The sequence below is a fragment of the Cydia pomonella genome, chromosome 3 (genome assembly GCF_033807575.1).
Source record: "Cydia pomonella isolate Wapato2018A chromosome 3, ilCydPomo1, whole genome shotgun sequence".
Lineage (NCBI taxonomy): Eukaryota > Metazoa > Arthropoda > Insecta > Lepidoptera > Tortricidae > Cydia > Cydia pomonella.
In genome coordinates, this window is record NC_084705.1 from 18,151,723 (window position 1) to 18,164,663 (window position 12,941).

At 35.6% G+C, this 12,941-nt stretch overlaps 1 protein-coding gene across 1 annotated transcript in view; it reads left to right on the forward strand.

Annotated features, from left to right (window-relative positions):
- Positions 1 to 543: 543 nt before the first annotated feature.
- The window catches only part of LOC133516204 (structural maintenance of chromosomes protein 5), a 42,706-nt gene continuing 30,308 nt past the window's right edge, over positions 544 to 12,941 (forward strand). The window contains exons 1-3 of the mRNA XM_061849001.1: positions 544 to 763; positions 860 to 1,001; positions 5,249 to 5,437. Of these exons, the coding sequence (XP_061704985.1) occupies positions 693 to 763; positions 860 to 1,001; positions 5,249 to 5,437 (402 nt within the window). The 5' untranslated portion in view covers positions 544 to 692. The remainder of the gene's footprint in view (positions 764 to 859; positions 1,002 to 5,248; positions 5,438 to 12,941) is intronic.

Here is a 12,941-nt window from a genome sequence, read left to right on the forward strand (position 1 = left end):
TACCCCCCTGACGAGGGGTATCGAACGACGTCCAGTCCAGGCTGCTTACAGCCACTGGGTAGAAAGTGGCGCACACCTCTTCACACCCTGAGCCACTCACGCAATGTTGTCTCCTTGTCGCTCTGTGCGACCGGCCGTTTTCGGGGACCCATATTGTGAGTTAGCGAGTCACCACCTGTCAATTTTTTCGTGTTTTTTAACATATGATCAGGGCAGGAGCCATAGTCTCCTCCATAGTCTCGGTCACCAGTCCACTAGCTACTCAACCCAATAGCCCGGTTTCTCTTTCTACCTTTTTCTTACAATAGTCCTACACTAACCGGGGCTTATCCTTGGGTGCACTACTATAGTGCAAACAGGGATAATCGTCGGTTGGTGTCACATTACTTTTAGAGTAAAGTGTCTTATTACAAGGGGCCTCTACGTGTTGGCTTCGGCCCCACGCACGCCTTCCAAATGCCCGGGACCCCATGGTCCCGAGAATTTGTAAGAGACACAAATAATAATAACAATAATAACGGATTTCAGTAACGTTAACGAAAGTATCGTTAATTTATTATTTTACTGGTAACATAACTCCAACTGTCAAACAAGTCAATTTTTGACGAGTTCTCAGAAATTTATTTGAGTGGATTGTTACAATAGGATTCCCGAGCTTTGGTGCTTATATTATGCTACTTAAACAGTAAAATATGCCTAAAAAAGCCCACAACAAGGCCGCTAAAGCCGGCTCCATTTACAGAATAGCCCTACAAAACTTCGTGTAAGTGTAATTATAGAAAACTTTACGCGCCATTTCCGTGTTTATGAGCAATGTTCCGTTGTGTAGCTTTTTCTGACAAAAATATCATATTTTCAGGACGTATAAGGAAGTCGAGTTGTTCCCGGGCCCGTCTCTGAATTTGATCATTGGTCCAAATGGAACTGGAAAATCGACGTTTGTTTGCGCCATTATTCTGGGACTTTGCGGGAAAACCAGCGTCATTGGAAGGGCAAAGAAGGTAAAATCTGACCCCTTGTTAACCCATTCATGGCCACGAACCACGAAGCGTACACAACACGCCGGGCCACCATACAAACCGTTTTCAGCTAAAACGTTGCCGCTTATGAATCCGGTCCGTTGGACAATATTATGCAACATTTTTACTAACCAACTGTTTACTGTTCATATTAAAATATATATATATATATATATATATTTACTAATTTGTTGATATTTGTAAGAAACTAAGAATGAACATTTTAAAGCCTGATCAGAAATAGATGATCATTGTCAAGAGGGCGCTGTTATTTTCATATAATTATAGGGTTCAGAAAAATCCAGTTCATAGCACAATTTGTCAGGAGGTCAGGAGGGTTCAAATTCCGGGTATCCATAGCCAAGGTCACAAAAATCACAAAATACGAAATCACTGAAGAGCACAGAGAGGAGCATAAAGTCACCAACGAATAAATCGTGACTGTTTAAGCCGCCCTGTTTTTATAATGAAATGGTCCTTAGAAATGTTGCTTGCTACCATCCAAACAGTAATCCATTGTAAAAAGGTACAATTTGCAACGAGTTTCGTCATGAAATAAGCTTTAAAACTAAGTTATAAAGTTTATTTTTGCGTGCTATGAAGATATGTGTAGTTTTTACAATTAGCGCCAGGCCACGGTGACCCATACCTTGAGTCATGTCAATAACTTCAGGCATAAATATATTTTTGATATTTTTGAAATGTAGATTTATCCATTTGCTTGGGACACGTATGTATCTCGAATTTCAGAATATTTACTATATTACACTTCCAGTAAACCAAACTTGAATATTCTAGACCCTGTTTTACTAAAAAAAAACGTTTACAATTATGTTTTTCAACATGCCTTATAAAGATGGTTGTTAGCTCAAATTATACTTATATTATTTCGTCATATTACGTTTTGTTTATGTTTAAATCAGAATTTATTCACGACTCACATGTGAGTCACGGGCCCTGCGCGACTGTTTGAACATGACCCATACGCTGAGTCACGGGCCCTGAATGGGTTAAATAAATAATTGATTTATCAATTTCAATTATTTATTTATTTCGAATCTGTCAGGTCCAAGGAGTGTTAGTAGAGTACAACAAATCTTAAAAATAATTTAGGTTAGTGACATACAATTTACAAAAAATTAATAGACGCATAAGGATAGAGAACACAAATAGGTTGTATAATAAATAATATAATAAAATAAATAATAATGCTATAAAATGATCTGACTAGTATTTGTAAAAGTGATTGCTACATAGGTACCGTGTGATTCTCTCACCCAAAGTATGATAGGTTTGCTAATTATTAAAAATTATTAAGTTTGGCGTGGTCTGCTCCCTGCTATGTTCATCTGTTTTATTAAATTACATTTATTCAATCAATATGTTAGACCTACCAGTTTTTACATGTGCTGCAGTCATGTTAGTTATGGAGTCTCAGTAGAGTTGTGCCTTTCTCAAGAACAGTCTCTGTTTTGTATGGTAAATGTCCTTGCTCGAAAATATTTCCTATAGGAAACGGGACATTCATGAGAACAGCACAACTCTAGGTCTCATGTAACAAAAATTATTTGAACAAAGGATGCAAGCATTACTTGGTCTCATAATCTAATACTTGTTACTTCTTAAATGTTTTGGTAAATAACATCAAAAGCAGTTGGTATGACCTTGAGTCCTTGAAAAATAGATGTAACATTTATTTAAAGCATATGGTGTAACATTGTAGGCAATATATTATACTAATAGACTATTTATTACAAGTCGGTCCAGGCCGCAAAGCCAACCAATCGCGTCCGGTGTCAAATTGGTATAGAGGTCCTCCGGGCTGCCTTGGAAACGTCTCTGTGAGCATCATTCAATAATGTGCTGGGTAGTTTGTTCTTCAAGACCGCAGTCACATACCGGAGGACACTTGTTCCATCCCTTTTTGTGATGCGTATAATTGCAATTGATGTAACACAAAAAAATGTACAAATAAAATATAAATAAATAAATATTATAAGGACATTCTTACACAAATTGTCTAAGTCCCACAGTAAGCTCAAGAAGCCTTGTGTCGTAGGTAGTCAGACAACAATATATATAATAGGTATATAAATGTATAATGTAATATATGTATGTTTAATTCTAGAGATAGTTCTAAAAGTGTATAATGTGTGTAATACAAGTTTACTAATTTTATGTTCTGACTACATAAGTATTAACAGTATAAGTGTCTTGGCTGTAGCTGTAAACTTATACTTAGTGTTTGCCTGAATAAAGAATAAATGACAACATATAATGCCCATGAATCAGGAACAAATATCTGTTCTCATCACTAGGATTAGAACTTTTGGATGCTCACCGTGGTTCTAGAATCTATGGAGTCGCCACTATGTTACAATATTTTTTTCGAAGTCAAAGTCAAAGTTTGGACCCGGGTACGTCCTTAAACTACGTCCAAAAGAGAGGTATGGGCATTGTGAATGTCATCTCGCGTTGTGTAGTGGGCACAGCCAGTGGATGTCATTCCAGATCTAGAGCAGAGCCCAACTGGGGAAGTACCTCCACCTTACAGAAAACAGCAGCCAAATAACACTAGACCCTACTCATAGTGTTGTGTTCCTGCTGGTGAGTAAGGTTGCCAGAGCTCAATGAGGGGGGGGGGGGGCGGGTTTAGGGTCGGCAACGCGCATGTAACTCCTCTGGAGTTGCAGGCGTACATAAGCTACGGAGACTGCTTACCATCAGGCGGGCCGTATGCTTGTTTGCCACCGACGTAGTATAAAAAAAAAGATCTAACAACAAGCTATTTTCATGACAGTTATTTTGATGGAATATACATTTTTTTAAATCTGCTTTGAAATATACATTACATAAAGAACAAAATATACAAGACTTTTCTTCATAATATTTTAACTCCTTATACGGCTCTAACCAAGACTCAATTTTGCAAGACGTGTAACTATTCTTTTTTAATTATATCAGAAATTGCTTAAACCGTCTTCAATTTATTACTCAAGTGTTTTTTTTTGTAAAATAGATGTCAGTAATCTGTCACAAGTTTCAAAGAGGATGCATAAATAAATAAATCATATATAATGCATATCGCGTCAGCTGTGAACTTTGAACAGTGACTTGTGTGTATGATAATAGTATAGGTACATTTATGATAAAATTAATTGCAGTCATAATAACGTGTTTATTACCGATATAGCAGCATAAATCATGACAAATGATCATCTAATATAAAATTATATTTTTACACTTTGACTTCGAAAAAATATAACATAATGGCGACTCCGTAGATTCTAAAACCACGGCGAGCATCCAAAAGTCCGAAGCCTACTCATTACACATATAAATGCCCCTACCGGGATTTGAACCCAGGACTATCAGTTTCAAATTTGCCAAAATTAACTTCTAGTTTATTCAATGTTTCATTAAAGGAGTCTATGTACTCTGAAACTTTAATATGTTATGTAATCCTGATATGATTTTACCTATAACATCAATTATCAACCCGCCCCAGGTTTGCAAGGGTTACATAAAACCTTAACAAATTATACACCTAAACCTTCCTCAAGAATCACTCTATTGATAGGTGAAAACGGCATCAATAGTTTTAAAGTTTATCGAGAACATACATATATACAGACAGACTCGGCAGGGGATTTGTTTTATAAGGTAGTATTAGTGATTAGGCATAGCATTAAGAAATAAGTTAGTCATGAAAGCATTTCTTAATTCAGTTGAATTATTTCCTTGCTTTTAAATGTTTCTTATTTTATAACTCTTGGCTTTTCTGAACAGATTTGCATTTTTTATTATTTGAAAAAACTTCCTCGAAATCCAGTTCTGACACTTCTGACGATGAGACCTGTGAGTAGTTGAGGGAACTTAAAGTACTTGGAATTTCACATTTTGTGATATTTTGTTATTTGTTATATTAATTATAATGTTTGAAATCTCAATACATACTCCAAATGGTTTCTCCCACATCCAATCTGTAGTTGTGTATAACTTAAAAAAACTAAGACAAAAAACACCTACAACCCTTAATATAAATGTGATTGTCGCTCTGTCTGTCTACTACCTCTTAGTTTGCGACCCAGAGAAGGCCTTAGGAATGTTTTTCTCCATCATCATCATCATTCCACGCAGACGAAATCGCGGGGAGAAGCTTGTACCTTACTTTCTCCAGATATATTATGTGAGCCTAACCTAATGTCACATTTATTTGAATTTTTCAGATCTCGGAATATGTCCGCAGTGGATGCCAGGAGGCCACAATTGAGATAGAGTTGCACCGTGAGCCCAATGAACCAAATGTCATAATAACTCGCACCTTCAACCTCCAAGATGCCAGCACGTGGAAGATCAACAATAAGACTGTTAGGGAGAAGCAGGTTCAGGAGCTTATTTCTACTATGAATATTCAGGTATTTGCATACTTTGTTTTTTTTTTTTTTACGAACTAGCCGGTTCCACATAGAGCGAGCATACGCGCGAGGCAATTTCCTCACGCACAATACGGCCAGTGTAGACGTGCCTCGGCCGACGACGCGGCGAGCTCGGGCGAGGAAAACGCGCGCGCCGCCTCGGGCGAGGCACGTCTACACTGGCCGTATTGTGCTTGAGGGAATTGCCCGGCTATTGAGGTATCTATCACATTTTGATGGACCACATAATTGGTAGTACAGTACTGTCTATCCAAAGCTGGAAATCTTTACCCAAATTGTGTTTTTGATCATTGTTATAGCTACCTGCAACCTATCTTCATTTATTTATTCAGGAGGTTCCTTTGAATTCCGTAGGGGCATTTATATGTATGTTTTTATCACGAATATTTTGTTCCTGAATTAAGTATGTTATCTATGTATTTAGAGTTAGGTATGTTATCTATCGATAGCCAACTGTTATCAATAGTTATAATAAAGACACAAAAACTGTTGAAAAAGTACAATCAGAATAATAATATAGCCTTTATTTCCATGACTTTACGTGGTTTTACATACAAAAAGTTAAAAATATAAAACATTTTTATACATATATTGACATAGCCCCTTTTTGGGTATAGGCGGAGGAGTCCAACTGTCTCCAATTATTCCGGTATTTTGTCTTCTCCATCCAATCTGTCCCCGCTATATTTTTGATGTCGTTGATCAACGACAATCAGCATAATATAGAACTGTAAACCTGGGCGTTCCTCAAGGCAGTATTTTATGGCCTCTTTTATTCCTTATGTATGTCAATGAGCTTTTAAATATTATCGAGGAAACGAGGAATTATGTGTAATGTTTGCTGACGACGCAACAATTTTATTTTTTGGTGGAACAATAGACAATACTTTTTGCACAAATATTACTAAGACTGTAAAGACAGTTGCCAGATGGTTAACATCGATAAACTTAAAAGTAACATTTTCAAAAACTAAACTGATGCGGTTCAGGAACTATAAACAAATTCCGACAAATTTTGAATGTAATGGAGTCAGGCACTTTGCTAGAAGAAGTAGACAACATTAGATTCTTAGGTAACAACAAATAGGTACAATAGATCCTCAATTGACCTAGAAACATCATATAGAAGAAAACTCGCAAAATTTCCGTTCAATGACGTATCATTGATAGATAATACGTATATTATCTATCTACATAATCCGAAACGTGTTCTGAAGATGTTGCTATTATTGTGTGCTACGCCAACATATATTCCCTATTGACGTAAATAAATAAATATCAGGAGACATCTTACATAGATCAAAGCTTGTACTATGGGTACCAGGCGACGATAAACACATGCTTATATGGATAAATACAGCGATTAATAATAAACATATTAGGTGACGAACTAGCTCTGCAAAATGACCCCACACACATTATGCCGAAGCGGGCGGGGCGTCAACATTGTGCCGCGGAGCTATTTAGTTCGCGAATGGCGGCCCGTTGTCACAGTCGTAGTATGAAGTATTCAAATTATATCTTTAACAAAACAAATATGCCTTATTGTGCGGTGTAGCAAAATTGCTACATAATCAACATCTGTCGGTTTATTTTTGAACTTCTCCAGTGGCTAGCTGCCAGCTTGCTCAGTTCTCTTTCTGTTGTCTCTCTATGGGGTTTCATAATTCAGGCGTTGATGATTAGATGGCGCTGTATCAATCGGTCGTTAATGAGGTTGTTTTACCTTTTTTGGCCTATTTTGAATGTGATTTATGGCAGGCTGAAAATAGAAAATGTAACTGTTTTTGAGGGGGGGGCTGACTTTGAATAGAAAATTGGAAGGTTTTTTCGAAAGATGGAATGGAGGTTTTTGTTTTGGAAAAAAAGTAGCGGAAAAAGATTAGCGGTAGAAGAGCAAAGTCAACTTGGTTGATTGTTTACCATTTTTTATTGTTGATTAAAAAGTATTGGAAGATATTTGCGTAAAGTTCCACCGAAAGAGTGTTTGTGGCGTAATAGTGCTATCCTGTGTTCCTCTAGCCGCCGCCGCCGGCCGCTAGCCGGTTTTCCTCTTTGAAACTCAGGGGCGTTTCAGTCAGTTCTAGCCACGTGAATTTTCACCAGCAACAACTTGTGCAATAACGTGTGGCGTATTTGCCTCCAAGGCTCAGGGGCACGTAATTTTTTGACCCTCCCGTCGATTCCCGAATTCCGGGAGGGCTCCAAGACCACCAGCTGAGGACCCGGGTCCGTCTAACACGAGGCTCGCCAGGTAACATCGGGGTTTGCTACCGTTAAGCGCCGACCTCAATTTAACTCATTCGCAACGGAATTCAAGTTTTCATCGATATTCAATCAAATTATATTTTTTTAAGTCCTAACCCGTTCTTTATTCTGATTTGGCTTCTCCAAATTGTTAACAATTTATTGTGTTTTTACGCTCCTTTTTTTTTACTTTTGTTAAATTCCTGTAGATGTCTGCAACCCGCATTTTTCTTAAATTATAAATTTTCTAAATTCCAAAACTGCTCCAATAGTCGAGCCCTTGGACTAATAATACTGCGGACGGAATTTCGGTAAAACGCAACTAGGATTCCATTATCCACCAATTTTCTAGTATTTACGCGTGACACACAGACATTGACAGTTATCTCTATGCCCTCATCCACCAATTTGCCGTCAGTCGGATCGACATGTCATTTGAGTAAATTGGAGGAAGAAAAATGTAAAATATGCCGACATGCGTGGTTAAGTGTTGTAAGAATTATGCAGATCAGATGAAAAAAGAGATCGGATATCTTTTCATAGGTAAATTTATCAATTATCATGTTATCGTACGTAAAATCACGATATTTCAATTTCAGTGTCTGCGGAACAGGAGTATGAGTAGGAGTATGACCAGTAGGTTGAATAGAGTAGTTCCCCGAAAGTAGGGTAATTGGTGCCCTTCTTATTAAATCGTTATGTATAAGAGATTATTTAGGTAAATAGATAAATTATTGATTGTGAATTATAAAATAAGTCAGTATGGCGTAATTTCCCGAAAATAAGGAGAATAAAGACGCTTTTATGACTAATATTTGATAGTAAACCTATGAGTATGTTTGTAATGTCTTTTAACAATTGATTTCTTCTAATGTTAAATAATATGATTTTATAAGTGTTTGCACGCGGTGCATGTAATTTAAGTCCGTAGTTATGGTGCGCATGTGTTTAGACTTATAAAAGCATATACCTACGTAGATATTTGTAAATTTAATCTATATTTGTTTAAAAAATATTTCAGGATTATTTATACATTTATAAATAATCGATATTTATAAATTTTCGATCATTGTTTATCATGTTTTCCGATCTGCAACATATTTTTTTAACTTATGTTTTAAAGATATGTTTCAAGTTAAATGTATAAATTAAAAAAAAAACGAACCGGTATCATTCCGACGCCAAATATTATTATTTTAAATAATGTTTGCGGTTTGGCCTAGTGGGTAGTGACCCTGCCTACGAAGCTGATGGTCCCGGGTTCAAATCCTGGTAAGGGCATTTATTCGTGTGATGAGCATGGATATTTGTTCCTGAGTCATGGGTGTTTTCTATGTATTTAAGTATTTATAAATATTTATATATTATATATATCGTTGTCTAAGTACCCTCAACACAAGCCTTAATGAGCTTACTGTGGGACTTATTTGTGTAATAATGTCCTATAATATTTATTTATTTATTATCAGGTACATATTTATTGTCAAACATAAAACAGTGCAATTTTTTTATTATAATTGTCATATAATTATTACATCGGGGAGAATATGTTTTACATGGTATCACTCGTCTACACGCACACTTTAAAACCATCCGCCATTACAGTGTCACAGTTTGTCATAAGTCAAATTACCTCTGATAATATCTTTTTCACGTCAGCAGCTAGAACAAGGGTAATTTGCTGCTTAAAAACAGTGAGCAAAATCGCATTTTGCTCACCGAGTGAGACAAAATAACATTCAAGTGACCTTTAGATTCGAAAGTCATTTCAACGTGCGGGGCCTAGTACAAGTTCGGATTCTTTTGTCTTTATCCCTTTCACGTCATTAGCAAAAAGAAAGAGAAAAAAAGTGCATACGTAATTCAACGGTATATTGACGGTTTATAATAGACCCCTGAAATAAGTCAGACCGCATCGTTCCAAAATACCCTACGAGTCTTCATTCGTAATAATTAATTAATGAAATAAAAGTTTAAAATTTAATAAAAAAAACCATATTTTACGTATTTTATTATACAATCAAAACAATGAACTTATAAGATAAGATAAAATCTTTATTCAACCACAACTTACATGCTTTGTGACACAAACAAATAACAAGAGAAAAAGAAAATTGACAAGAGACAAGGAAAAAGTAACATACAATTTGACACTAATATCAATAACAATGTATTACGTGTCTTATTTTTAGTCATGTGTTGTGGTAAAGAATAGGCGTTGACTCAGCATAAATGCTGCGGAGACCACAGCGCTGATCTTCCGTCAGAACCTTAAAACCTACATTAATAAACGACCAGTGCAGCGCTAGTCAATGTACTTATATGTATAAATATATATGCATATTACATATATTTGTACTGTAAGTATGTAGGTACTGTAAATATTTGCAAGAAAATATGACACGTAGTTATTATACTTATTAATTTATAAGATGAGAGCGCAAGTGGATGGGTAACGGCAGGTAATGGTGTGGTCAGATGGGGTTAAGTTTTAGGCACTTCGTTTTTGGGTTTCTAATAGGTATTGGCGTAATTGAATTTTAAATTGAGGTTTACTTTTTAATATTCTGATTGGTGGAGGTATGTTGTTCCAACATTTGGTGGCCCGATACCTAAAACTTCCCCTAAAGGCAGCAGCGCGGTATTTTTGAGGCTGCAGCATCAGAAATCAGAATACGCGAGGCTCTAACCGAGTGACAGCTTCTGTTTGTTGACCAAACCAGTTTTTTGTACAGATTGCTTGGAGTCCGAGTGTTTATTACATCAAACAGTAAGCATGCCAACATTAGATCCTGACGGTAGCATTTTGAGCCAGTTTCCGTTATTTATAAATGGGGTGATATTATATGGTATACAAATTTACGCAATTGTTACGCAGTAAATAATTCTACTTAAATACTTTTAACGATCTCTATTATAGTTGACAAATAGTAGTATCCGCAATTCGGACCGGATCTTGCAAAGTTTTTTTTTACAAAAAAAAGTTGTCGATTGAACTGTCAATTGATGTTCGTTAATTCATTATTTTCGTATTATTTTTTTTAAATTTCTTTCGTTTTGTTTTATTGCGGTAATTATAGTTAATTGTTAGAATACTTTCAGAAAACATGAGTGAAATAGTGATCCGTCCGTCTGGGTTACATTTTTTCAGGTTGTATTTTTTGATGGCTGACTGACGTGAAAATTTTTGTGTACTACACGAGATCAAAGTTATTTACATCTCGTGCGCTTTTGAGTCCCTTACTACGTTCAAGATTCTAAATTACACAATCTTTCGCTTGCACGGGACTCAAAACAAGCACTCGAAGAAATCAAACTTTGCTCTCTTGTTGTACAAATAACTATACTCTATGGTCGAGCCTTTACATTTTCGGCGTGAAAAGTAGTTTTCCTTCATACACTTTTTTTTTCAATCATCACACCATTTCATTCGCCCCATTTATACTTTTTTTTTCCTCAGCCAATTTTTTCACCCGATTTTTTTATTTTTCTATATTTCAATAACCTTTATGCGGAGAGCAGGAATCACCTTAATATTGTTTGGGAAACTGTTTAATTTATATATTTTTGTTGCATAATTGTTTAAAATTAAAGCGTATTCTGTGAATTGACCCTGTAGGGTAAAAGGTTCGCCAACGGACAAGTGTTATATTTTTGTTGCATAATTGTTTAAAATTAAAACGTATTTTGCGAAGTGACCTTGTTTTACTGTATCGGATAAATGATGTGCTAGTCGTTCCAACAAACACCGGAAAAAAAATGGGATTACTTTTTACGTATAGTTAAGATCATATTATTTTGATTTCTCTTGATCAAAACAGGTTTTATATGGGGATGATGTTATGCATTTTAAACAACCATTGATATTAAGAAACTTTAATTTTTAATTCGTTCAGGTTGTTGTTTAATTAATTCAAATTTGTGATAGTAAATACGAATCTTCGTTGTAGGTGGAGGTTTTTTATGTGTACTTTTTTACTAAGTCCTGGTATCTCGCTGCTATTTATAACCAGATATAGGAATCCGCGGGGCCAAATTGTTTGACAAGTAGGGAGTTCCTGTATCGATAAACTCAACTATCGATGCTAGTTCTGGGTGTGTAATGTTTTTAATAATAACAATTTGCGAAATTTCATTTTTCATAATTTGAATTGCATAATTTTGATATGCAGAAATTATGGTTTGGTATAAAAACAAATACAATAAAAACGAATTGCATAATTTCGATAGTAATTATAGTTTAGTAGCATAGTAATGTATTTGCATAACAGGCAACCAGTATAATGTTCACTCTGTATACTATTTTATACTCAGAACGTTTTTTATTCATGAAAACCAACAGCATAAAATTTCACAATCAAACCACGGCAAATCGTTCATAAACTTTATTTATTTGATTGAGTTTGCTGAAAGTTTAACCACACTGAATTACTAATTAATAAAAAAAAAACTTAAACATTATATTTGCATGGAACATAGTCGATTTTTCTAAGCGTCAAACTGACCTACAGCCGTACTTTACGTCTGTCGACATATATCATTTTACCGCAAAGCAGCGGCCAGTGTGAGTTGGAACCTCTGTGGTTCCTAAGGGATTCAGATAAACTTCATATAAACGCCTAGTGAAAATGAACAAGCAAAAATACAATTTCCGAGACATATGGTTCTGCCCATATGGTCGCAGTTCTACCTAACACTCCTCCTCGCTTCGCTCGTCGTCGTACCTAACGGCGACCAGCTTTGAAGTTGAAAAGGTAGATTGTTGTATAATTTTATAGTTTGATTGACACCAAGTATAGTTTGACGACCGGTTTGGCCTAGTGGGTAGTGACCCTGTCTACGAAGCTGATGGTCCCGGGTTCAAATCCTGGTAAGGGCATGTATTCGTGTGATGAGCATGGATATTTGTTCCTGAGTCATGGGTGTTTTCTATGTATTTATGTATTTATAAATATTTATATATTATATATATCGTTGTCTAAGTACCCTCAACACAAGCCTTATTGAGCTTACTGTGGGACTTAGTCAATTTGTGTAATAATGTCTTATAATATTTATTTATATCATAGAACACTATGTCACCATTCGTCAAAATTTATACTATATTTTAATTATTATACGAAATGTATGTTATAACAAGTAAAATTATTCCTAAGGATTGTTATGAAGAATGTTTTTATGATTATAGAGCATTCTGTCATTAAATTAGTATGACTAACAACTTTATATGTTTTGT